Here is a 27,850-nt window from a genome sequence, read left to right on the forward strand (position 1 = left end):
CTAATATGTCATTGATTTTGTTTAATTTATATCATATTTATAATTAATATAACATCGAATATAGGGAAAAAAATTGTTACACATGAAACACAATCTACTTTCACTAGTAATATTACTAATAACCTTACTAATGCACTATTTTATTAATGGAACAAACAAAATATTCACGAAGATCCTCAAGTTTAATTAGTCAGGAACTTGAGAATTATTTTACCGCAATTTTTGAATTTAGTGATACAGATGAATAAACTTTCAATCTTTTACGATCATGGTCATAAAAAATATAAATATATCCAATTTTGTCTATGATGACAAAAAAAAATTTAGCTTGTCTCGTTTCGACGGTTGCAGTGGAACAAACTTTTAGTATTGAAGGAAACACATTTGATGAAGAAAAAGTTAGAGGCTCAATTATTAATCAAAAATCGTTAGCTGAACACAACATATTAAAAATGACGAAGATGACCAAGACGAAACCGAGAGAACATCTGGAACAACCATGAGAGGAAATGCGAGTGAATATGATTGAACATAATGAAATGTAATATATTTTTTTATATAAGATGTTGAAAGTTCAGATGTAATAGATTTTTTCATTGAATAGCTATAATAAAATTTTTTTATTGAGATAATGAAATATTTGATAGAGTTTATATAAACTCAACCGTTCAAATTTATATATATATTTTAAATATTTATCAAAAAATATTTTGTTAAAAATAAAATAATCGAACCGGACCGGACCGGACCGGACCTAAACCTCTATAACCCGGACTCAGCAGTCTCACCTGTCCGTGGGGTCTCGAGTTCAAGTCCTATCCCCATCCCTCCTAATAAAAAAAAAAAATTTGATAGAGAGAAACATCTGTGGAGATTGTAAATTCCACGGTACAATTTATCCTCCTGGAGACCATCTAGTGGCTCCAATTTTCCAACCATCTGTGTCAGTTGATTTTTGGTACGTCCACGGTTCACCTACTGTGTGTGTGTGTGTGTTTTTTTTTTATTTCTTTTATTTTTTGGGGATAAATTTAATATTATTTATTTAGTTTTGGGAAGCCACCATCCACTAATCTTCTGAATTTTTTTTCCAGAAATTTAAAGGGCTATTTTGGTGAAGGTTGGTTTGAGTTTGAGTCCCGATTTGATATATAAATGTTTAAGTAGGTCTCTTGTTAGACGGTATCACGAATCTTTATCTGTGAGACGGGTCAACCCTACCGATATTCACAATAAAAAGCAATATTCTTAGCATAAAAAGTAATAATTTTTCATGGATGACTCAAATAAAAGATCTGTCTCACAAAATACGATCAGTGAGACCGTCTCATACAAGTTTTTACCTAAATGTTTTTAGTTCAAATATCATATAAATTATTATCTTATTTTATTATTTTAATGGACAAACTGAAAATTATGGACTGATCAAGAAAGTGATTTTTTATTTTTTTTATTTTATTATCAAAGTAAGATATCATTATTGGATAAAACTCAATTATTTTTATTATTTAAATATTTTATAACTAGATAGTTTTGTAAATTAGCCTATACCTTAATTATGTTTTCTATTTAAATCTAGACCGATGAAGAAACAAAATTGTTATCAGGTTCAAGTAATTCAAAAACTGCTAAAGTAAAATATCATTAATTATAGATAAAACTAGATTGTTATTATAATTATTGTTATTGTTGAAAATAAGAGTTGAAATTATTAAATGTTGAAAATAAAATTCGTAAATATTGAAAATTAGTGTGTGATGATGTATGTAATGATATATTTATTTTTGTATTATTTCCAAAGAAATTCTATGAATATGTTTCTCAATTTGTGAAGAAAAACACAATCGAGTGAAGAAAAGTTTATAAAATGTATAGTTTAATATATTTTGTGAGTTTGATATTTTTACTTTTACAATAAATTTTTACTTTTAAACATTATTTTTTTTTTTGTTTTGCAACTATATAGTTTTATAAATTACTTGTTGATCGAGATAATTGTCTAGGTTTGTTTGTATGTGTTTGACTCGATTTTTGGTGAGCGTGTCACGTAACAAAGACGGATTGAACATACAGACAAAAGGTGGGCTGTTGCCACGCAATTTTGGGCCCATTTCTTTTGAGGAAACCGATTTCAATTTTTCGCTTTAGTACTCGAGTTTAATTTTCTTCATTTTTTCAACTTTTTAATTTCAATTCTTTTTATTGTATAACATGAGAGTGTTACGATATGTAGAGGTATTTAGAGGAAAGGTAAATAAACACTTCACAAATATATTTTTTCCCCGAGCTTAAAGAATTTCAGTTGGTGTTAACATCCTAGATTAATTCTCGATCTTTTGAGTGCAGCAAATAACTGGAATAACAAGTGTTCGTGAAATTAACTTTCTACCTTTCATTTGTTTTTATTGTCTATTGATTTCTGGTCTTCTGATATCGAGAAGCTTTAGTTCACTGAATATATNACAAAACTCCGAAAAACAAAGCTTCACGTATTCACAACAAAAGTAAACGAATTTGTATACTACGATCGTACTAAAAAAAGCATCAATGATAAAAAAATTACAAAGAGCAAAAAAAAAACTAGTTAATCAGATTTTTTTTCTCACATAAATCAGGACCAATAATTAAGGAACTGTTACATACAAAAACATATAAACTTTTTACCGAAAAAAAGAAGAAAAACATCGGTGATATAATCGCATGGTAAATTCATCTTTTAGTAAAAAAGAAACATTCGGAAACACAAAACTTTCGTCAATCGATGATCGGACAATTTGGATGAATGATCAACGCGTCGCCGAGGTATGGATACATACAATTAGCAAATCCAACATGGAGTCGGGAGAATCGAAGAGAGGAAAGTTTATGGTAAATCGGGAGATAGTGGAATTTGGGTAACAACGCTCAAAAGTAAAAATGATTTGCATATAAGAAAAAAGAAAACATTAGTTTAGAGTTAAAAGAAAAAAAAAGATTTGAAAATATTAAAAATAAGGGTAGAATAGATATTTCAAAAGTGAATGTTCGTTTTTTAAATATGACTTTTTTGTTGGGTGATAGCCTAAATTTCACTTATTCGAAGACTGCCCCAAGAACAAACAAGGAACTGAATCCAAGCAACAATTGTAAAGTATCAAGAAAACCCTAGAATCACTATACAGATGGTTGCTTCCCCGGCAGAAAAGACTTCCCAGAGCGAGCCTCGAATAGTGGATGTGCGGTCCGTGGTAGAGGCGGTATCCGCTCAAGATTCCGACACCCCTCTCTACGAGGTTGAGAGCCTATGCATGCGATGCGGAGATAATGTACGATTCTCTTTGTTCTAATTGTGGATTTGTGCTTTCCAGTTCTTACTCTACTCTGCGCATGCAAAGATGCTTTGTGTTTATGTATTATTGTTTCATTCTTGTCACTAATGTTTTTGTTTTTCTACACTAGTCTTGATACTGTTTTGATTTATCTGGGTATCGTGGTTTTTTTTTTTTTTTTGGTTAAACATACGGCTATTTTTGTCCGTATTATGTGCATGCTATGGTGGAATTTGCTAATAAACAAATTTATTCAGAGTTCATTCAAACAGGACACCTTGCATTCGGTAACGACATAAATATATATTATGTGTTAAGTTTAATTTTGGTTACTTTTGCAAATAATAGTATGTATGTTTCTTTTTTTGCATTGAGTTATCATGGTTTGATACTTGTGCTTGCGGAGTTGACAGACTCACCCTTTTGCTTGAAATCTATGATGAGAGTTTCATATTAGTAGTCACGAGGTCATGATTATTATGGACTAGACTTAAGAAGAAATTTTACGCTTAAGCATTAGTCATAAGGCAATTTTATACTAACATTTTGGATGTAAAGTGTTTGGTTTTACTTGCATGACACTTCTATGTAAATTCGGATATTAATATTTCGATGTAATGAAGAAGTTGGTTACTTTTTTACAGAAGATGATGTTCTATCTTATATGACAATGATAAAAATCATGATTTTATGTTTGGAAAATGTGATTTTAACTCTTATCATTAGCAATGCCATTTCTAATTTTTTTCTTGTTAACAGGGGATAACAAGGTTTTTGTTAACTCTCATTCCACATTTTAGAAAGGTAACCTCCTTGTTCTTTCTCCCAATGCTGATTGAATTAAGGTCGTGTTCAAGATAAAAAATTCAAATGTCAAATGAACTGGAATGTTATTTTCTTCAGTGGATACAAACGTCGTGTGTAGGTGACTTATTTCTTATTCAAGAAAATGCTTATTGTTTTCCAATTGATTTGTACATCTTCTCTACAGATACTGCTGTCAGCTTTTGAATGCCCCCATTGTGGGGAGAGGTATTTCACCTTTTCTCTCTCAAAGTACACAAAAACCTAACATTTTAAGGTTTTATTATTTTTTTTCCTTTTGTGCTTTCTTTGTTAAGGAACAATGAAGTGCAATTTGCTGGTGAAATCCAGCCTAAAGGATGTCAATATCATCTGGAAGTACCATCAGGTGACAAAAAGGTTGTCTTCCGCGAATTTTGATTAGATTGGTTAGTTAGACTGTTCAAACTATTACATGTCGCAGATAAGTGTGACTGGATGTTTTTTGATGGGGTCCGTTTGATTTTTACCGGCTGATTTAAATAGTATCATGCTGGTTGGCTTCTTATTGCAGATGTTCAACCGTCAGGTTGTGAAATCAGAAACTGCCACAATCAAGGTTCTTTTCTTAACTACTTAGCATTTGTGTTGCAATGTGCATGCATATTGACTGAGGTGATCGTTACCAATTTCTTGTGCCTGCATAAAGCTTGGATGTTGCTGACTAGGAATTCAGTTTCCCTCTCACAAACTGTGTCAATCTTTTATCAATAATTTTCACTACTGTAAAATATTTATTTTTATGTTCTTTGTGCAGATCCCTGAGCTGGACTTTGAGATTCCTACTGAGGCTCAGCGTGGGTCATTGTCAACTGTATTTCCTGATATCTTCTCAATTCAATTTTTGTTTCTTTTGATTGGAGAATTAGTTAAATTGAACATGAGAATGAATTGGCTCACAACTTGCATTTTGGTTCTGTTTAAAATCAAGGAAATTTTCACGTGTTTCTGTTATGTATTCATTTTTGTGTATCTCAAAGAGAGAGAGAGAGGAACGGTGAACACTAATAATTGCTTATTATGTGCGTCTCCTTTGTCACTGAGATTTGCATATAATGCTTTTGCCCATTTTTATTTTAGTGCAAATATGTGCTTGAGATGTAACTTTTTATATGAACAGCCTTATTTTACTTTGGACAGTTGAATACTGCATAAAGTCACAGTATATGCAGTTCCATGCAAACTTATAGGTTTTTTCATGTTGTAAAAGTGGAATGTAGGTTTCTCATAAACCCTGATGCACCCTTTTTTATCTTTCATGGTTTTATCAATCTTTTGGTATGTTTACAGGTTGAAGGAATACTGGTCCGGGCTGCAGATGAGTTGGAAGCCCTTCAGGATGAGAGAAAGGTAAGTTTTGTTTAAATTCAGATACTTGCTTTTTAAAAAACCATCATCCTATCGTCCTCGTGATTATTTTTATTTTTTTTATTTTTGGGGGTGGGGACATTCAGAAAGTGGATCCACTGACTGCGGAAGCAATAGATGAATTCTTGAAAAAACTGAGGGCTTGTGCCACTGGGGATTCACATTTTACTTTCATTCTTGATGATCCTGCTGGAAACAGCTTCATTGAGAACCCGTAAGTGTCTAATTATTTTATGCAAAAACATCATCGGGAACTGAAATTACGACATGAAAAACCCAGTATCATCTTTTTACTTGCACGTATGAGATAAATGCTGTGGAGAATAGCTAAAATTTTTGATTAGATATGCTCCTTCACCCGATCCATTGTTGATAATAAAGTCCTACGAGAGAACACCTGAGCAACATGCTGCATTAGGATATCTTGTGGACCCATCACAAGTAGGAGAACCCTATGCTGAACCAACTACAGATGGGATCACCAGTATTCCACAAATCCAAAGTGAACCTCATGGTTCAGTTGGGGCTACAGCTGGTCGTAAAGCAATAGCTCAGGGTAATAGTGTGGAAAGTGTTGATGCTTTGTTTCGATATTCGTCGCCTGAAGAGGTAATATAACTCATCCTTTTCCCCCTTTTTCATGTATTCTACATACGCTTGTGCTTGGCATGATTTCATAATTTCTTATTATGACATTGGATCATAACCACCACTACACTTTGTGGGCAGGTCATGACTTTTCCATCAACCTGTGGAGCTTGTGCCACCAAATCTGAGTGTCGAATGTTCGTTACAAGTATCCTTTTTTAAGCTTTCTCCTTTGTGATGAGATGTATTAGGAAAGCTCTCATTTTTTTATGCAAGGATGTGTTGTGTTGCTCGCTATTGTTCAATTTCTGAGGCAAGAGTTACACTTCTTGAGTTGTGACGACAGTTTCTCTGGGTGATTTTTCTTCTGGATTTATCTCGGATTGTGTGTGGTTGATAACAAATTTGATTTATCTCAGATTGTGTATGGTTGATACCAAAGTTGATTCATCTCATGTCGAGTTATTGTATCAGTTGCTACTGACAGTATGGTAGTACCCTTATTTCCATATTTTAAATGTATTGGAAGTCGTTCTCTCATAGAATTAGAAGTGATGTAGTATGCTAGTGCTTAACAGGTTAAGTCACCAATTAAGTACCTGGCCTTTTTCTTCATTTCCTGTTAATTTTTCTAGCAATACATTGTGCAAGAGGTATTTGTTCCAACAGGTATACAAAACTTATCCTAAGATTATTTAGCAGTTGATTATGATGTATTGATGATATGTCATCGAATTGGCAAGCTTAACTATCTGCAGATATTCCTTACTTCAGAGAAGTCATCGTCATGGCCTCCTCTTGTGATGCCTGTGGTTACCGTAATTCGGAGGTTTGCTTATATTAAAATTCCTCTGGCTCTATTTTATATGCCAATGTCAGTTCTCTTTATTTTATTATCTCGACTTTATGATCATTTCGTGTGCTTTGCAGGTGAAGCCCGGTGGACCTATTTCTGACAAAGGAAAAAGGATTACAGTTAGTGTGAAGAACGTAAGAGACCTTACCAGGGATGTCATAAAGGTACGCAATTTTGGTAAGTGGCTGGGATGTCACTCTCATTTTTCTTATTTACAGATGCGCTGTTTATTTCAGTGATATGTTCACTGCACGTGGAAAGTATTAAACACAAATTTAGTTGCAGAAACAGTTGGCGTTGCATCTTTTATTTTTACTACTAGAAGTATTTCATTTTATGTTACTACAGTTCAATTGCTCAGTCTCACAATTCAATTGTTTTATTTTCTATTTTTGTTGCGCCTCAAAATGCTTTCCTTTTCTCCACTTTGGGTCTGACAAAATGCTACGAAAACTCTAATTCCTTATCATTAAGCCCTGTGGCAATCTTTTTTTTTTTGTATAATTCTGATTAATGATCGTATCGACATGGTAGTCGGACACGGCTGGTGTGATCATTCCAGAGATTGAGTTGGAATTGACAAGTGGCACTTTAGGTGGACTTGTCACAACTGTTGAAGGTTTGATATCAAAGATTGGTGAGAGTAAGTATCTTTTTTATTCTTTTTCTCCTTCCTGTCTCCTAGCTGTGTTCCTCTTTTCAATTGAATATTACTTTGTGTTATTTTGGAGTAGAGGAAAGGGATTTTAGAAACATAAATTAAGCCAAGCACCATACCATGGTGCCTTCAATCTATTAACTGGAGATGTGGAAAACATGCCTAGTAGGCTGGAACAGAATAAGGTGTTCTCTTCCCAGATTTTCCTCCATACCTTCGCCTTCATCATCTTGTTCCATCCTTCAGTGATAGACGCAATCAGACTACTCTATTCCTACGAAACGAACCAATAGAGTGGGGGAAGCATCATCTGAGTCTCCAACAATTATTCCAATAAGGGCGGGGCATCAAGTACATTTATCTTTACCGATTAACCAATTTCTAGAAATTGTGCACCACAAATAGGAACTAATAAAGAATCCAGCGATCTCATAGAAAGACATCGATGAAAGTGAGAATTTTTTTGTTATCATTCTTTATACATTTCTTCTCATTATTGTCCATCTCTGGTTGCAAATGCCATTAAATTAATATAGATAACCTCGTATATGCAATTTGATGAGTAACTCTTCACATTAAACTATCACGAGTCTCCAGATTTCAAAAGTAATCTTCAAATTTCAACTGCAGGTCTTGAGAGAGTACATGGTTTCACGTTTGGTGATAGTGCAGATTATACTAAAAAGGTCAAGTGGCAGGAGTTTAGGGAAAAACTTGAAAAGGTGCTCTACCATCCTTGAATTTGAGGCCTTTTCTCCCCCCCCTCCCCCCTGTTTGCACTTGCGTACTTTCCTCTTGATGCATGAATTAACCCATTGCTCCTTGTACTCTTGTTCTTCACAATATCTATGCTGCCTATTCTCATTGTTTTTATATTTTCTATTAATCTTGTTCTGTTCTGGACTTTTGGTATTTTGTTCCTCGGGCTTGAGCTTTCGTGCTTCTTGAATTGGGATCGTAGAGAAATTTATGTAATATTGTTCCTTGTTTTCTTTATTGATTCTTGTTTAAGTAGAACACAATCATTGTGCTGTGAGCTTACTCTAGGAGGTATAAAATATATTGACTATGTATAGATGCAAGCCTCCACTAGATGGACAATTTACTTTCCTCAAACATGAATTAGACTAGCTTTCACGAGCTCTCGAGGAAACTGCACAAAGCGTGATTAATTTCTGCATCATATTTCCATATTTGGAATGTCATGGTAACACATACATTTAGGCACGGAGGACACCGACGATATGACATTGGTAACTACGAGGAATTGACAAATAAAAATAATTTTATGCAAACTGGGATGAGCTTTGCAGCAATGGTGTACATAAATTTTCGATCGGCAAGGATCCATATTTTGTCATTTATAAACTTGGTTAATCGGCCTGACCTTGGAAGTTGTTTACTTGAATCTTTTTTTCTTTGGAAACTGTGAATTTTGTAGATACATGTGCACGTACCTGATTAGAAGCTCTTAAAAACGCATGCTAATGCCTAGTTATTCACTCATATTGTTCTTACTAAACTGTTCAAATCTTTGTACGTAATGTCAACTTGTCATACATTTTCGACAGTTGAAAAGTTTGGAAGAACCTTGGACTTTGATTATTGATGATGCTTTGTCAAACTCATTCGTTGCCCCCGCAACCGATGAATTAAAGGACGACAATCAGCTGACATGTAAGTCTGCCCCGATATTATTTCAAAATTCAATCAATCGTTTTCCGGAAAAATAGCGTAGCATGCATTTACTTTGCGTTGATGGTGGATATGCAATGCCAGTGGAGGAATACGAGAGGAGTTTGGAGCAAAATGAGGAACTTGGACTGAATGATATGGATACGTCTTCAGCTGATGTTTATGTTGATGCCAAGTGATATTGCACAAGCGTTGTGCTATCTTTGTATTTGTTTGTATACCAAGTTACTGAACAATAAAAAGGGATTTATGATTTATTTTAAATTTAAAGAAAATTTGAGTCACTACGACAAAAGTTGCCTGCAAACACCATTTTATGATTTTGTGCCATCTTTGTATTTGTTTCACTGAACTATGTCACGTAAATCAGGTCAAAAACACCATTTTATGATTTGAAATTTGTTAACGCATGACATGATTCAACATAGGCCACACATGCCATAAAATTCTAAATATGTATCAAACCCAATCCACGTAAGAATGATCCCACACCTCGTGAGAACACAACCAAAATATCAATCTCAAGAGACTGCTATATTCACTCGTTAGCAACGCATTCAATCGAAGAAGTTTAATGCAATCTACTCATTCAAATTCAAGTTCAGGTAATTTACTCTTTACTTGATAACCAAAGAAATCAGTATTTGTTTCTAAAGTTGACACCAAAGCCATACAGAAAGATAAGATTAGACATTAGGCAAACAGATGTTATAACTGGAACGGGTAGGAGAATGACAATCTCAGTAAAGTGATTTATACCGAAGAAAATTTGTTTCAACCCCAATATCAGGATTCTAATCTTCATCATCATCTGCAATTAAAATATCCAAACAGATTATACCAGAGGAAAATTCATAACAATTAAGCCATAAAGAAAGCGAGAACAAAGCAACGACATAGTAAAGTACGATTTTTTATTTATTTATTATTATCTCACCATACATAAATTAGCATGACTTTGCCCAAGTGTCCTTTTTTGACATTATACCAACAATTGATACAAAGTGTCAAGTGAATGAAATGGCCATTAAGGCAAATGTTGGCTTTGTTTTGTTTTAAGGTTATGTCAAATGTCTCGCATCAATCAGTTAACTTCCTTCTGATGATACAAAATTTTCACCATGTAAAACTGGAAGCTCTTCCGGATTCAGATTCCAAAATTTTCACGCAAGTGAGTAATAGAAAGTTTGAGAATAATAATTATAACATTCAATCAATTTGACAATAAAGGCTAGAACCAAAATTTGAAATTGAGGCAAGGAAGAACCAAACTTAAATCCAAATTTCAAAATTTACAGAAACAGCAGAAGATGTTCTATCTACCCCCCCTCCTTGAGAAGAAATCTGGTAGATCAACTCACCGAATGGATTTGTCTGATTCTCTATGGTATTGAATCAAACTTTGGTTCTCTTTCAGTTAAAATAGCTTGCTCTATCATATGCTCTCTGATACTACTGTAGCCACCCAGAGTTACTTCTTCACACAACATTTTAAAGTTGTGGGATAAAAGTAAAAGGTCAAAACCAAGCATGGGACTGATCATCCCACCTACATAATATGGATATGCTTACCAGTAATGATGTAAGAGTGAGAAAAATCATTTGCTTTCACTTTATTTCATAAATTAAAAAAATCTAAGGTTGCATTAGTATTTTGGAATTGAGAAAAGGATTTGGGAGAAAGATTTCAAATGACTCTATTTTGTGGGAATTTGAAATCCATTGCATTTAGCGAACAAGTAAAACATGTAAATGGAAATCCATGGATTTTAAGAACACCCAAACAAGTGGAATGAATTTGTTATCCTGGATTTGAAATCCATAGCTCCAAATCTATCAATCCAAATGTAACCTACGTTAATCTATTTTGTTGTTTTCAGTTGGGAAAATACATCAACATGGATTAAAACAGGGTTTTCCCAGCTAGCAATAGAGCTAATATTGCATCCAAAACTTGGGTCACTCTGAGTTCAGTTCCATCATCGTCATCATCTTACAGATGCTACATTAACTGCCTTTTGATAGTAGTGACTTGTGAGCACTGAAGTACAGGATACGCTAGGTCAAACCTATTCATTTGTAACAATATGTAAAGTTTATTATTCAGAGCATTATTTTCTCCCAATATTCTAAAATCACAATATTATCACGTAGATGGAACTAAACTGAAATGATTCTACCACTCGGACACTAAAATTTCAACTCAACTTCCTGATTATGAAAACTAGTTATCACAAAATTTAAAGAGTTTTTGTGAGAACCCGATTTTTAATCGGTTAAGAATTAGCAATAATTATTTTAAAGTGCGAATTTAAAATAATTAAACCAAATAATTTAATTGTGTTACAAATATGTATTACCAAATTAAAATACATATTTGAATTAAATAACACACGGAAGTTCAAATAATTCAAAACCGAGTCAATTGTGTACAAGTTCCTATATATAGTAATTTATATACACTTATACTTACACATTTATCATTTCTAAAATAAGAAACCCAATTCCCCAACCCATTCCCGATCCCACCCTAAACTGTAGCTTCGCTGGCCGTTATCCACAGCCTCGCCACCGGAAACTTGCAAGTGATTATATATTCGGGTGGATCTCAACCTAGGCTTCATTTTGCTACCAAAATTTCGAAAAATATAGAAACAAAACTCCGAGCTCTTTGACCCCTGTGCTGCACAATTTGTTTCTTCCATCATCACCACATCTTCTTCTTGTCGGAAACAGCTTGCTAAGGTCGTGGGTTGGTCCTACTTGAGCCTAGGGTAGTACTATTTCTTAACAAACCCAGCTTTTTCCTCACGATTTCCAGCTGCTGCCAATGACTTCACCACCATCTGCCGCCGTTCACAACTTGTCATCTACTAGCCTATCTTTGCTTCAAGTTTTAAGAAGCTTAAACTCGATTTTCCAGCCTCTTTTGTTCGATATATAGGCTGCCTTAACTACGAATTAATTCGGTTTTCGTTCGATTATTAACTCGTTATTGATTATTTACCGGATTAATGTTGTAGGATCAGGAATTTGGCGACTCGGAGGTATATGTCCAAACTTCAGTTTGTACTCAATCTTAGTCGTATGTTTGATTAAATTCTGAGAATGTTTTGGTTAGGAATCTCGAGTTGGAATTCAAATGAAAGTTATAGAGCTATGTTTTATCTTCGAAATAACACCAAAATCGTATGATTTGGTTAAGAATCGAAATAGTTCAACGTATTTTACTACATCTGCCTATGTGTTGTATTACGTTTGCGAGTTCATGTTGATGCAGTATGTTAGAGTAATTTTTGGGGGTAAAAGGTTGAGATTTTGAATCTGGTCCCAACTAGACAAACTTATACAATCGAATTATTTTTCAGTTCCAATTGGCGGAACTTGATTTGGGTGAAAAATGAATTAGATATGAATTTTATGCTATCAAGTGGCAAAATGATCGAAATGATCGAATTTCACTATCAAGTGTCAGAATCTGTTGCACAAGTTTACGTTTTCATGTAAGTTGGCCTGTGGAAATGATCGAATTTCACTTCAATGCCTTTTGATGAAATATGAGAAATTGAATTAGGATTCCAGCTATGTATGATATGTATATTTTGGATAAGTATTAGATGAGTTATGACCTTAAAATCGAGCTTAGTTACAAGTTGAAAATGATAAACTTAAAAAAACTGCCTAAGTTTATGATAATGGGATTTTTAGGCTTAAAAGTTAATTGTTAGCAATTAAAATAACGCAACTTAGTAAGTAGAATTAATTTTGGAAAAATGAATGTGAATATGATGAGAATAATTTGTTGTCACAGATTTGGATTCGTCAAGAAGTCCTTGATATATTTCTGTTGTAATTTAAGTACTCAGTAGAGGTACGCATGAATTGTTTTCATTACGACGTCTATAATGACGTGGGTTGATGTTACATATTTTGTAATGAGTTGTGACGTGCATTATATGTTTATGTGGATGATGTGATTGCATTCATGTATTTATTTTGATTGTTAATGTGCAAAGTTCAGAATAATCCCTATTTTCTGTTAAAAATAAAATAAATTCTTACTATATTTCAGAAAAATTTTATTTTGGAAAAATTAAGGGATATTCATTGACTAGTGACATTAACTATCTTTGCATAGCACGTTGAGCCTTGGCTCCTTTGACTACTATTGATATTGATTTGTTGATATGTTTTGAGTCATCGATGGAGACATAAGATTATCACACTCTTGATAACGGTAGGAGGACGACCTGCGTGCATGAATGGGTGGCAACTTGATGCTGCTCTCGTTTGAGCTCCATTTAATATCCATTATTTGTTGTTACCTTTCACGTATTATATTGCATTTGATTGCATTTTATTTGATTTTATTTATATTTGTAGTAATTTTATTGGTTCATCGTACAGGGTCCGAGCTCTGTTTTCTTTTTATTTTGTGATTGCTTGTGATTCCATAGCAGGTTATCCAACGGATTTGACGCGTCAAGTAGAGCGTCTGTCATTGAACTGATATTTTACGATGTTTTGGATTGGTTGTTGTGTGATCGAGCCTTGTCGGCTCTGCACGTGTTTAGTCCTGGTCAGTACGGCTATAGTTTTGTGGATTGATGATATGACTATGTTTTGAAGTATATATATGTTGTTTGTGTTGTTTTGATTTTCGATATATTCTATCTACAGGGATGTCGTGACAAAATATCGGTAGTCCCAAATGGAAAATCTTTATTCGTTTTTGCTGTTTACATTAATTAATTCTGGATATTTGGTAATTAAATGCTAATCAGTAGCACGAACCCTCACAGTTTTAAATCAATAGAACCTCATTTTAAGTGTCACACAGAGTAACTTTCAGTTAGGAATTAGGATCTTCGACTCCATTGAGGAAAAAACAGAGTTTTTACTTGAACCTTGGATGAGCATAACATTTTCAAGTTTGATTTTAAAAGAAAAAGGGAAGGAAATGATTCTACAATCAAGTTCTATAATACTACACTTTTACTCATTTATTTTCATAATAATAAGCTAAATGGAAAAAATATTTCAACTTTTCTAGAAGAGTAAATCCAATGATATTGGTTCCCTGATTTCACTTGAAAAGGTTCCACGAAAACCGCATTCAAACATTGGTTCTACAGGACACTCAACTGGACTATAAAAATCTCAACCCCACCATTCACCCATTTAAGTTAACAATTAGTACAAATTAGATAGTAATTAAGACAGAACGAATTCAAAGGAAAAATCACGGGAGTGACACATTGCCAGATTGCAGACCAAATTACGAACCCCAATTACAACAGGAATTGCAGAGAAAACATTGAGATACCGAAGTAGCGACGCTGGTTGGCTTCCTTAGCTTTGAGAAGCAATTTGTCAAGGTCTTCCTGAGACTTGGCGTCCCACTTCACCATCTGATTAGCGAGCACCACCCCTATTCCCATTCCCAAAACATGCTCCCACGGATCTATGCCATTTAATTTCGCGTAATTGTTCAATTAATCGATCCATCAATAAATGATAAAAGTAATATCCTCTATATAATTGAATCTCCATATATAGAGGGAAGAGGATAAGGGGATCGAGGGTGCTTACGGCGCATATAAGGAAGCTTTCTCAGGGCATTCGAGTACATCTGCGTTCCCAATCCCAGCAGAGCTCCGATCGCCGTCGCGCTTAAAGGCATCCTTCCGCCTAGTTTCACTTGGTGTGTTGCAGTCAAATGACCATGACAATGGGTTTTTTTTAAAAATATTACAAATTAATTAAATTATTGTAAAAATATGGCAAATTTGAAAAAGTTGTAAAAGTATTATACTGTCCCGGATTGAGATTTATTTTTTTTTATTTTTTTAAAAAAAAAGAAAAAGAAAGGCACGGATTCTAAAAATCCGTGTCCATTCCGTGTCTTCGGATTTAAATTGTTTTATTTTTTTTTTAAAAAAAGGGAGATCTGCGACGGTTTGTGCAAAACCGTCGCTATTAGCGACGGTTAAATATACAACCGTCGCTGTTTGCGACTGTTTAAACAAAAACCGTCGCTAATAGAATCCGCAACAGACTATCACGGATTCTGGGAATCCGTGTCCACACATTTCTTCCTTTAAATAACGTTGCGGTATTCTTTCCATCATCGCCGAAAATAATTGTTCCTCATATTCATTCTCGCATCTTATTTCTTTCATCCGATTTATATGCGCAAAATCCATTTTTTCTACTTCGATCATATATTAATATTATTTATTGATTTTATCATCAATTTCATTTGAAGAGATACGAAGAAGTAATGTTTCAGATATTTTGATTAAACCGTTGCTAATAGCGACGGTTTTTACAAACCGTCGTCGATTGCCCTTTTTTTTTAAAAAAATAAAACAATTTAAATCCGAACACACGGAATGGACACGGATTTTTAGAATCCGTGCCTTTCAGACTTTCTTTTTCTTTTTTTTTTTAAAAAAATAAAAAAATAAATCTGAATCCGGGACAGTAAGTCCCGGATTGTTATATTTTTACAACTTTTTCAAATTTGCCATATTTTTACAATACTTTAATTAATTTGTAATATTTTTAAAAAAAACCCCATGACAATAGACACTAACACTACACACCACGCGAGGGTTTCTAAAATTATTATTAGTATTATTATTTTTAATCTACACTTCCATGTACCGTTTAGCATTTGACAAAAATTGGGTTCTACTCTCGCTACTTTCATGCTAGTTTGTTGAATTTGGTAATTTATTAGATTGTTAGATTGATTGAATAAATGTATATATTGAAAAAATATATATAGTATTTTTTTTAATGTCTGAAGAAAAAATATATTATGAAGTTATGATAGATGAATATGGATTATATATGATGTTCATAAATTTTATGTAGATTTTATATATGAAGATGAATATGGATTATCAGATGCATAATTAAGGTGATGTCATGAAATGCTTCATTCTTGTGCTCATGTACAGCAACAATCCAACTGTTATTTATATCAGTAAATATATAAAAGAATATTTATTATTGCATGAAAATTATATATATTCTCAACTTGTTAACTGTTGTATCCTTTCCAGACCACTCCACAAATTTATAACTACACACATCTCAGTTGAGGTTTTAAAAATATTTTCACTGTTCAGAAAAATTAAGTAAAAGAAATAATGGATACTTTTCCAAGCACCCACAGTGAAAATAAATAACATAATTTCTATCCATTGATTGAGATAGAAGTAATGATGTCTTGATCCTTACAGAAGCTGTTATCAGATTCAGAACTTTGCTTACTCTGTGTCAATCATTGGAAAACTGAAATCGAATGTGATTTTAAGGAAATTTCATCAAAACTGATCCTAACATATTGAAAGGCCTGTAAGAAATATTCATGTGAACTTATTTGAGAATCTCCAAATAACTGAAAATGGAGAGCTCCACGAGCCAGATTTCACGTACTGATGTGCGCTTTCTTTTCCTCTCCTCTTCATAGGACTTGTAGCAATGTGTAATAATCAGCAGAGAATAATCAATATAGATAATTCACTTTATCAGCTCTATCAGCTAATCCCACTGTCATTTACTTCGTGATCTAGAGTTGTGTGAACTACTTCCTTCAAATCCTTGAGATTGCAACCAGGCATTCGCCTAATACCTCTCTTTTTCATCATATCTTTTGCTCTATTAACTTCTTCCCATCTACCTGAAACAGCATAAATATTTACAAGTAAAGCATAATAGGAGAAGTTCTGAGGATCTTGTTCGATCAAGTCTTTTGCAACTTGTTCCCCCAAGTTCACGGCCCCTTGAAAACGACATGATGCAAACAATCCTGCCCATAATGAGGATTCTGGAAACTGATAAGTTTCAGTTGGTATGTCCTTTAATAGATCCACTGCCTCTTGCACTTGACCAACACTGGCCATGAGATTAGCCATGCACCAGTAATGAGCAAAATTCGGCTTCGCATGAAACACGTCAATCATCTGGGAGAAGTAGTTTCTCCCCTCGTTCAACATTCCTTTGCGTGCACATGCACAAAGAACACCTATAAACGTAATTTCATCAGGCACAATCCAATCCTTTTCGTATAGATTCAGATTCTTGTCAGAGTTTGGAGTTGATTTATTCAGCATCCTACTATTATCCACCATTTCTGAATATAAATTAAGCCCGTCAATAGGATTACCGTGAATACAGTGCCCCAAAATCATCACATTCCATGAAACCAAGTTCTTGCTCGACATTCTATTAAAGATAATCTGAGCATGATCCACCCTCCTACATTTACTATACATATGAATAATAGCAGAATCTACATTCAGACTAGAAGGCTTAAACGATTTAAGAAGAAAACCATGAACTGACCTTCCTTCCTTTAATCTATTCGACCTCCCACAAGCAGTAAGCACATTCACCATGGTGGTATCATTACTCTTAAATCCTAATTTCATCATGTTCCTAAACAACTTCATTGCGATCCCTGGGTTCTGAATGTTCAAGTAACCACTGATCATAACATTCCAAGAAACCTCGTTCCTCTCAGGTATTGAGTCAAATAGCTTGTGTGCCTCGTCCATTTCACCGGCCTTCACAAAACCATCAATAATTGTGTTCCAGGACACCAAATCCTTGATGGGCATTTCAACAAACGTTTTCATAGCAACATCAGTTATCTTACAACAAGCATAGAAGTGAATTAAAGAATTCTGCACATGCAAAACACCATCCACCCCGAATTTGACAGTCTGTCCTTGGCACATTTGCCCCAAACTCAAACAATTCATTTTAGCGCAAGCACTAATAAGTGGTGGAAAAGTAAAATTATTAGGATAAAATCTGCTTTCTTTCAGCATTTCAATATAAAAGGCAATAGTTTCCTCGTAATAACTGCTGCAAGAATAGTGCTTTATGATTCTATTGACACAGAATGTATCAGGACAATCAATACACCTGAAAATAAAGACTGTATAATAGAAATCATCACACAAATCTGTGGAGAGCTTCAGAAGGCGTCCGGAGAAAGAAGGGTCTTGGAAAAGATCTGAAGTTATTAAGAAGGCTTGAATTTGGAAAACATGGGCCAAGCTTTTACAAGAGTTCAGAAAGTAAAGAGCTTTATCTTTTATACGATTAGACAAAACATAATCTTGCTTAATATGATGAGAAGCTTTCAGGTCTAAAGAAGAATAAGAAGAAGCAAAAGAATTAAAGTGAAACAGGAACCGTTTGGTGGCTTGAGAGAAAGGAAAGTTTTTGAAACTAACAAATTTGGCCATTCATCGGATTTTCGAAGCTTCTGCCTCAGAGTCACAACTTCCGCCATTAGCAGTGTCCATTGCCTATGAAACGAGATTGGAAAATAGCCACTCGCCCATTATGCACATATACACACTTTTCTGCACAACGTGCCACCCCAGTAAATCAGATCATTCCGAACATGGGCACAATGCAGGCAAAAGTGTAGTAACCGGCACGTATTCCGGAGATCACCAGACATTTAGAAACCACAAATGCAACCAACATTAGGTGGGCTTGTTCACAAGGTCGGATGATGGAGTTGCACAGGTTAAAGCGTTGGTTGGGGAGTTTCGTCGAACAAGCTACGTGCTAAGTTAGGTCTTTGTGCCGTGAAATCTTGAAATCTCGAAGACAAGACTGTAAAAATGGGAAAATGAGGGAAAGGAACCGTAAGTGTTTATTAAAAAAAAAGGAGTCAATGTGATTTGTCTTTTTATTTTTTTTAAAATTTATTTAAAATCTAATTTTTTTTATTGGTATATTTAAAATTTTATTATTTTAATTTTATATATAATAATATTTATAATTTAATTAATAAAAAACTTACACTATCCAATCTCATCCAACTCAACCCAATTTACATCCCACTCTATTTTTTTCACAATCTTCACAAAATATCTTCTTCTCAACCCTCTTTACCATCTATTCTAATTTTATTTGGTTTCTGACTAAAAATGAATCTACGAGGTATTCGCCTGCAAAAAATCGAACGACAAAATCACGTATTGGTAAGAAATCAACTTTTTATTTTGAAATTTATTTGATCAAACTCGACTCATGAATTCGATTAAGATGTTATAGATCTATTTTGTTTAAATTTAAATAAATCTAGTTACTACAACATAACATTACAAATATATATTTACTTCTCTTACAAATCTTTAAATTTTCAATTGATTTTTGATTATTTTGTTGTGAAGAACATAAAAATAGCTAAAATGAAACCCTGAAATCTGAGACAAGATCAATTGAAAAATATTTTTTTAAAAGTGAAATCTAACTATCTAATTAATGAGCTAATTAATGAGCTCACCTAACTAACAGAGAGTCAACTCCATTTTTTCGATTTAAAAAAATCAAAATCTCTTTTATTTAATTAATTTTTAAATGAATCATATATCTTTTATTGCGTGTTTCGTGAGAAACCTTCCCTTCTTTTAAAAATTTTCTCTAGATTTATATGAAAATTTCATCTCCAATTTTTTTTAATATTATATTTAACTTTCGGTTTACTAAAAAAAAAACACATTTCTTCACGCACACTTAATACATAATTTTCAAATAGACTGAAATTTTAATTTAAAATAAATATAATTTCAAAATCAGAAACTTTGAAATAAAGGTTGAAGTTTAAACAAATTTCAAGGTCTTACCAATCGTTTCCAGTTATAATGATAATCACCAATCCGTATACGTTTTTCAAATTCTTCAAACTCGCTTTTTCGTAGCTTGATGTTGTCGAGTGCATGCATAAAAACAAAAGACATTAACAATAATTACAAGCTAATTAGAAACCATCTATGATATTTCCTTTTACTTGTTCGACATCCTCTCGACAAAATAATTCATATTTCTCATCACAATTTTCATAATCTTCGTCAAGAATTGGATCGAGAAAATTTATAAAATAACATCGATCAACTAGCATTTCATTTTCTTAATTAAATAGTTGACTCAGGTTAAAAAAACAAAATACATCACCAAAATGTTGAGGCTATGATAACCATAATAAACCACCCCTATCTCCTCGTCAAATTCTCATTGATGAGTTGACCAATATTCTTCTCAAATCTTTGTATTCTTCAATCTCTGTCAAATCATGTGGTAGGGAGACATGTACATTCATGTTTCCTCCTCCCTCGATTCTCAATCAACGTCTTATATAGAGTTCTTTTAACGTGTTATCGTCTGTACACGTGTGTGCGTACATATTAAATCTCCCTCGATTCTCAATCAACATCTTATATAGAGTTCTTTTAACGTGTTATCGTCTGTGCGCGTGTGTGCGTACATATTAAATCGGCCCCGTTTTCCACGGTTATTTATCAAAACTTCTGAAATGTCAATGCATACGATCTTTCCTTGTCAAATTTATTTTTAAGGGTGAATACCATTGTGACATTAGGTACTTGGGAGTTGGGATTTAAGTACTTACCTAAACATGCAATATTTGCACCATCATCTCAATATTTGCAAATCTCCTCCGCCTGATTGAGGGGTCATTCCTTTCCAGTTTGCTGATAATAACAATAAGAAATATTTTTGTGCACCTTGAAGATTTACAAAAGCGAAATCAAAAGGAAGAAAATAAATTTCCTTGTTTGTTTACCAGAAACTAACTTTTAGGAACTTTTTGTATGGAAGGAATTGATCTTAAAAAATTAAAGTAATGCAAGATCATCTTAGTTAACATTCTTCGAAAGTTAAAACCAAATTTAGAAAATTAACACCAGGTGACGTTGGATGCCTTTGTGTCCAACACCATGACCTCGACGACTTTCTTTGCTAAACCCAATACCATACAAGGGCATCACTCACAGTCTCTATCCTCATCCATATCAACATAATAATTTTTTTTTGTGCGTGAAGAAGTATTCAAGACCCTCAATTTTACTATGGCATGTCTGATGTAGCTGATTCTATACTATGTAAGTTAAGATTGTGATCGTACATACATTTCACAGGACAACAATTAACACACATCACAGTGTGGCAAAATTATTCACGATGTTTTGAAAATATGTTACGAAGCAAAATAGCGCAGGTAGCATAATTCCAATTGATGCCCTTGATTGGCGGTTTCAAAATTTTCAAATATCAAAGCCAAACCCAAAATCTTGTACATTCAGAAACTCTTCCCAGCAATGGAAGTATGGAATCCGAAGATAAAGTTTTGGTCATCACATTGGCTACACGCGATGAATCTATACATGAAGTATTAGTGCTTAATCAAACTGGTATCAAGAAAGGTCAGTTCATACCTGATGTAAGCTCCCTCAGCGGACAGATGGCGTACCTCTAAGATGGCATTGAAGAGAGGAGTGAAAAAGTTTTAAAAAAAGAGCGCAAAGGTTGAGACAACATCAAAGTGATTGTTTTCTGAATACATAAAAAAATAGTTGACTACAAATTATTAACATACAATAACATGAGTTAAACACAAATCTAGCAATCACATCGCACACACTAAAAGTTATAGTGTCTACTGTAATAAGATCGGTCATATCAGGATGCATGAATCAGGTAAAAATCATGATATAACATAATATTTTACTTACAATACATGACGGAAAATCTAACAGTTGGGATCAGCAACAGAAATATACATGTAAGCATACTGTAATAAGCTCGGTCATATCATGATGCATTTAACAGTTTTTTCCCATGTAGAACTGCATAACCAGTTAATCATCCTTTTTTCGCTGTACTGCACTCAAGAGTCTTGAAAAGATTAGACACCAGATATATTACATTCATACCGTATACTGCGTACATTTGTGTACATTGACACGGCAACAAGAAGTATTAAAAATCAATTGACTAAGTACCACCGAAATTATTTGATTTGTTATTTCATAAAATTATAGCTAACATCTAATTGATAATTGTGCTATCCAAATTCAAAAACTCACAAGTCATACATAAAACAAAGTCATCGGTTGCAAAACAATATTGACAAATTGGAGATATATTTGGTCGATCTGACATGTAGCTCACAGTTTTCTTGTACAAAGGCCCTATAAGCATTTTTTTTTTGAGAAGAAAGGCCCTATAAGCATAAGTATAATGTTTGAAGCAACATAAGAAAATAAAAGAACTTCAAGCCATATGTTCCTAAAGCTCGAATCTTGGCTATGGTTTAAATGACAAAAGACCAGCCTTTGAAGTCATATTTATTGATCAAGCTTGAGCCTGGAACTTTTGACCAAGTTTACCAATTCCAAACCCTGTAAAATTCCAACATCATCTTTGCCAATTTCCAGCAATAAAACTTCAGAATCCATCCCAAGTCACAATCTTCCACTGATAATTGTAGCACAGTAGCTGAACAACTGTAACACAAAGTACTCTGGATTCTTCATGACATAAAGCAACATATTGCCTCATTTTTCATATCACCACAACTAATAATAATAGGCAAAGGCTATATCGTTCTCAGCATTAGTATTTCAATACAGAAGATTGAAACTTAACCCATAGCACTGAAATCATAGTCTCCACTATTATGGATGAGTAGACGTAATGTTAGGATGCATTTTGGAGTATAAGAAGATAATGTACAAGGAACAACATAGAATAGCACCAAAGAAAAGATTTTGGGCAAATTGCATCAGCATCCTCGTAAAATTCAAAAAAACGAAAAACCCCTTGTGTAAAATTAATTGCATTTTAAACAACGTGTTATTAAAAATCAGGCATAAAACCCCTGAAAATGGAGTAAATGTGCTTGAGATTTTTAACACAGTGCTTAAATGTGCCTGCTTTTAAAAAAATTGAGGATATAATAGCCTGATAACAATTTTTTAGAGGTTTTATGCTTTTTAAACTTTTCATAGGGGGCCTAATGCAATTAGCCCAAAAGGCTTTATCTGACTAAGTGTGACTTGATGATATAATTTTAGATTTGGAACTTTCTAAAGAGGGAGGTTTTATGAGACTAAGTGCCAGATCCGCTAATATAATTTTAGATGTAGAAATTTCTGATCCATGACATGAATCATTGCCTCAAGCTGAGATCGGTTACACAAGCATGCATGCTAACGTCACTGAAATTGTGGCAAAAAGTCAATTAAAAAGGTTCCCTGCTTCTAGTACAAAGTATAGATTCATTGTGAAACCAGAGTTTGAATTATTTCACAGCAGTAACACAAGTTTATGTTTATACAGATTACAGACGAGATAGGGAAACACACCAGAAAAATCTGAAACACCAGATTATATATGATAATGTGAGGGAAAGGACCAAGCAATAAAAATAAAAATACGAAAAAAGCAACATTCATGACTAAATATTTCCCATTTATTGCCAAATATTTGAAATCATCGCAGGAAGATACAAATATTGATTTATTCTAATTTTGGATTTCAGAGAGCTCTTTGATTCTTCTTAATCCCATATATAAACTATATGCATCATCATCTTCAGCGAGTTGACACTGCAAATTTTCTAGGTATAGCCAACCACCACATCTGTTCCTCGGCATATGTCCAAGGAGAAGCACACTCATCCCAATTGGTGATATTCTTCAACTTCTCAATCAAATCATACGGAAGCGCAACATGTGAGTATCCGTCATTCTTCTCCATTTGTTACCACCTATCACTCTCTCAGTTGTTTTCCCACCAGGAACAGTGAGTAAGGGATTGCCTTCTGTTGTTTAACCTATCCTTTCTCCAATTCGCTTAAATAGTATAAATACATGCCATATCACAGAGGAAAAGCACAAGTGAAAAAATTTAAAAGTGCAGATATTTGGTGAGTGGGGATATGATGACATATTTGTGTCTATAAAAGAAGGCAATCTGGCGATGGTTTGGTCAATCTACAACAGCAATAAATATTTAGTCACATTGTCGCAAAACATATGTATTATATGTATATTCAGTAAATATGAGCAATTATCATAGAATCTCACAAATATTATGACGTGAATGATATTAAGGCAATCTTAGACAATAACACCGATAACCTGTTCAACAATGGTGGAACAGTTGATGAATGGAAAGATTTCAAAAAAATAAAAATACGAGTCAAATTACGTAAGCAAGGGATACTCTCTCACATTCACTTCTATACTTTTGCTAGCTCAATCACTAATCCTGCCTCTTAAAAAGAAATATGTTATGAATGTTTATTCGAATTACAAAAGAGAAAAGTCCAAATGGTAAATATTATTTGATAGTAGAATCAACGGATATACTTATAAATGAAAATTTAAGGTTGAAAACTAACTATTTAATAAAAGGACATTCCAAAAGTTTTTGTCCATATTATATGTGATGAAAATAATCAACACATGCTCGATCACATTAAAATAATTGGGGTCTGAGATAAGGATTCAACACTTAAATAATTGAGTAACTTAATTGGGAAAAGTCAATTAAGAGTTCGGAACGGCACTAACACATCAAAAAGTTAACCGTACCGGCTCTTCCCAGCTTCTGTAGTTGTATTACATAATTCCTTAGTGATTTGATAATCTCTTTTCCATATGATCTAGTGTAGATAAGTCTTTGATATCAATTGGATCAGTATCAACCGAAGCATCTATGTGATATGCTATTATCCTCTTAGTTCCAAGCTTGACAATAGTGTCTTTCTTGATGAAGTTAAGAATGTGCCAATCAATCAGGGAGTTGGCTTTCACGGGTACCGGTTTTGTACGAGAAGAGTTTGCGCAGTGTAACTCAAACCATTCAGGATATAAAAAAAAAACCAAAGAAATAGTTACTCTGCTAACTTAAAAATGTACATGGTAATTGCATAATGAAACTCTATGGCTCATGCGCAACCCTATCAATTCATTACAAACATTCCCCTGATCAGAGACGAGTATAAACTCAAGCGGAATTATCAACATGTTGTGCATGCAACAATCACGTTGTCATGCTTGTCTGCATTAAAATAATTGGGGCCTGAAATAAGGATTCAGCACTTAAATAATTGAGTAACTTAATTGGGACAAAAATAAATAAATAAATAGAAACATTGACTTCGACAGCTGAAGATAATTTTATAAGAATATTATGGCTCATGTGCAACTCTATCAATTTAATACAAACATTTCTTCCCAATCAGAAACGAGTATAAACTCAATTGGAATTATGAGTATGTTGTACACAATAACCACCAATCACGTTGCAATTGTACTTACTAAGACATTTTAGCATTTGTGTTCCAACCCAGGCATGAAAAATGTGTCCAACCTAGCCTGGGGGCAATGTTGAAATATTTGAGTTGCTTCAATAATGCCCCCCTCACAATTTGTTTCCATATATATTTTTTTTTTATAGTGATAGCTGTTTCTTTAGGATTTCGTTTTCTATTTTCCTTTTCTGCTGAAGTAGGAAATTTGTTATTTTATTTTTCCCATTTCTTGGCATTGATATGTTCTGGTTCCCTTTATATTATCTTCTAAGTTGCATCATTTAGAGAATTGGAGTGGAAAGCAAAACCTTCTTGTGGAATAAACTTTGACGACAGATCAAGCACCAGTGAGCATATTTGTGGATTAATGTCACCGCGAATTATCTATTAGATTGGAGATAACAAGATTCTCAAACCTAAAAATTAAAGCCAAAAGTAAAAAACAGTAAGGAGAAAAGTGTCGGAGCAAATCAATAGGTATCACAGGTACCAAAATCATCAAACATTTAAATGCAGGAGATGCAACACCAGAAGTAAAGTAACACTATGACTCACAATAAATCTTCTCAAAAATTCTTTCAGCCACACGGCACGCATTGAGCCATTGTAAATGACATGTTCCACACATCCAATCAATGCAACAGAAGATGTAACATAAACAATCCAAAAGATTTAAAATTATCACCACAAAAGTGCATACACACGGGCTATGAGATCAAAACCAGAGTTGAAGAAAGCGAATCTCAGTTTTTTTTTTAAACCTGTTGTTGGGAAAATGTATTTGCCATCTTGAAGTATTTCCAAAGGAATACTCATTGACCACTTAAAACTTTCATCGTCTCACAAATGGGTTCAGAACGTGCAAATTACATACCTTACAGCAGCATCAGTCTTGGTAGAAATATAAATGATATATACTGAAATAAATTAAGCGAGAAGGGCAACTCTACTAACCTCCCTGAAATCTCAGCATCCCCGTTTTGCTTAAATTTACTCAGAATTTGCTGTAATTCGTAACAGCAATTGAATATGTACAAATTACCTCAATTTTCTGTCTTCGATGCCTTTCTCATTTTTATCAAGACATCTAGCAAGAGGAAAGAACAACACACTGAATTTGCGCAATCCATGGGATACCGCCATCACCCACGAGCTCCATACACTGGAAGCGAGTTGCAAATTCAGGAATTAGAATTTTCAAAAATAAAATCTACAAAACGAATAGCAAATGATACTTGGAATCTGGGTTTTTTCCGGTTTACAACAATTTTCTTAACAATTTAATAAAATAACGGAAAAAAAAAATTTAATAAAGTAAGGTGTCACACCGTAACTTTCTATTATTTTTTTTAAAAAAAAGGAAATGGAACTTTAATTATTTTTATTAAAATATTGCAAGTCACGCCTCTTCAGACTTGCTATTAATTTTTTAAAAAAAAAGGAAAGGTAAGTCACGCTTCTTCAAGAGCCGTGACTTGCCTTTAATTTTTTTTTAAAAAAAAGCATGACGTGAATATGCGGAATGAGCACATGTTAAAAGCTGTGATACATTAACTCTGACCCGCAACACAACACAACACATGTTAAAAGCTGCCACACCATATTTTTAATAATTTCGAATTTATTATAATATTATAAATTTTCTTCTATAAATTGAACACTTATTCTCTCCTTTCATTCACTCGTTTCATATTTTTCATTCATTCTTCTCATTTTTTCATCGGTAAGTTTTTGTATATGTTTCAATTTATTTTTTTACCTTTTGCATTTTTTTCAAAAGACGAAGACTCATCACATGCTTTTTTTTTGTTTTTGCAGGTTCTTTTTATTTGGACAACTTATATTAAGGTATGTATACTCACATAAATTATTATTATTTTTTTTTAAAAAAAAGGCGTGACTTCCTTTTGAGAACATATAATAATATGGATTTTAAAAAAAGGTAAGTCACGCATAATTGGTAGGCGTGACTTCCAAAAATAATAATTTTTTTACAAAAAGGGAAGTCACGCCTAATTGGTAGGCGTGACTTCCCTTTGAGTAATAATAATTTTTTAAAAAAAGGGAAGTCACGCCTACCAATTAGGCGTGACTTCATTTTCTGTGATTAAAAAAATTTAAAAAAAAATTTAATTTAATTTTTTTAAAAAAATATATTTATATCATCGATCGATACAATGTGGTCACAAGCTGCAAATTTATTTGTTCATAATTGGATGGTAGTGAATAAATTTAAAACCATATGTTTTATCTGTTTTGGAAGCACACGTGACTTGATTATTTTTTTTAAAAAAAAAATAATTTGTGATGTTATTGAAGAACCAGAGTAAAAAAAATGAGTTGCAGTTTTATTAATTATTGACATATGTTTGTTT

The 27,850-nt window shown here is 33.5% G+C and overlaps 3 protein-coding genes and 1 long non-coding RNA gene across 7 annotated transcripts; 1 reads left to right on the forward strand and 3 right to left on the reverse strand.

Annotated features, from left to right (window-relative positions):
• The first annotated feature begins 3,077 nt into the window (after positions 1 to 3,077).
• LOC140976912 (uncharacterized) lies at positions 3,078 to 9,540 on the forward strand. 4 transcript variants are annotated; one of them, XM_073441327.1, is made up of 16 exons: positions 3,078 to 3,305; positions 4,068 to 4,112; positions 4,300 to 4,340; positions 4,430 to 4,511; positions 4,666 to 4,710; positions 4,909 to 4,965; positions 5,442 to 5,501; positions 5,606 to 5,733; positions 5,864 to 6,128; positions 6,249 to 6,315; positions 6,866 to 6,936; positions 7,038 to 7,127; positions 7,498 to 7,606; positions 8,252 to 8,343; positions 9,193 to 9,298; positions 9,401 to 9,540. In XM_073441327.1, exons 1-16 carry the CDS (start codon positions 3,162 to 3,164, stop codon positions 9,493 to 9,495), a joined length of 1,497 nt encoding a protein of 498 aa, XP_073297428.1. In that variant the 5' UTR covers positions 3,078 to 3,161; the 3' UTR covers positions 9,496 to 9,540. The 4 variants fall into 4 exon arrangements, 3 of the variants coding, with proteins under 3 accessions (XP_073297428.1, XP_073297429.1, XP_073297430.1); XM_073441328.1 differs by having other exon boundaries at positions 3,161 to 3,305; positions 4,430 to 4,500; XM_073441329.1 differs by lacking the exon at positions 3,078 to 3,305 and adding an exon at positions 3,336 to 3,372 and having other exon boundaries at positions 4,066 to 4,112; positions 4,430 to 4,500.
• On the reverse strand, positions 6,405 to 6,859 carry LOC140976916 (uncharacterized). Its single transcript, XR_012175342.1, has 2 exons — positions 6,509 to 6,859; positions 6,405 to 6,471 (listed from the first exon to the last, which is right to left on the reverse strand). It is a non-coding gene; the product is annotated as an uncharacterized lncRNA (long non-coding RNA).
• A 332-nt stretch (positions 9,541 to 9,872) lies between the features above and the next one.
• Positions 9,873 to 15,060, reverse strand: LOC140976915 (uncharacterized). The gene is made up of 3 exons (XM_073441331.1): positions 14,909 to 15,060; positions 14,643 to 14,780; positions 9,873 to 10,127 (listed from the first exon to the last, which is right to left on the reverse strand). The coding sequence occupies exons 1-3, from the start codon at positions 14,997 to 14,999 to the stop codon at positions 10,111 to 10,113; spliced, it is 246 nt and encodes an 81-aa protein (XP_073297432.1). The 5' UTR covers positions 15,000 to 15,060; the 3' UTR covers positions 9,873 to 10,110.
• A 1,442-nt stretch (positions 15,061 to 16,502) lies between these two features.
• LOC140976917 (pentatricopeptide repeat-containing protein At3g51320) lies at positions 16,503 to 18,968 on the reverse strand. Its single transcript, XM_073441333.1, has one exon. It carries the CDS (start codon positions 18,583 to 18,585, stop codon positions 16,867 to 16,869), a length of 1,719 nt encoding a protein of 572 aa, XP_073297434.1. The 5' UTR covers positions 18,586 to 18,968; the 3' UTR covers positions 16,503 to 16,866.
• Between the last annotated feature and the right edge of the window lie 8,882 nt (positions 18,969 to 27,850).

This window comes from Primulina huaijiensis, chromosome 5 (assembly GCF_012295235.1).
Source record: "Primulina huaijiensis isolate GDHJ02 chromosome 5, ASM1229523v2, whole genome shotgun sequence".
NCBI classification, from domain to species: Eukaryota; Viridiplantae; Streptophyta; class Magnoliopsida; order Lamiales; family Gesneriaceae; genus Primulina; species Primulina huaijiensis.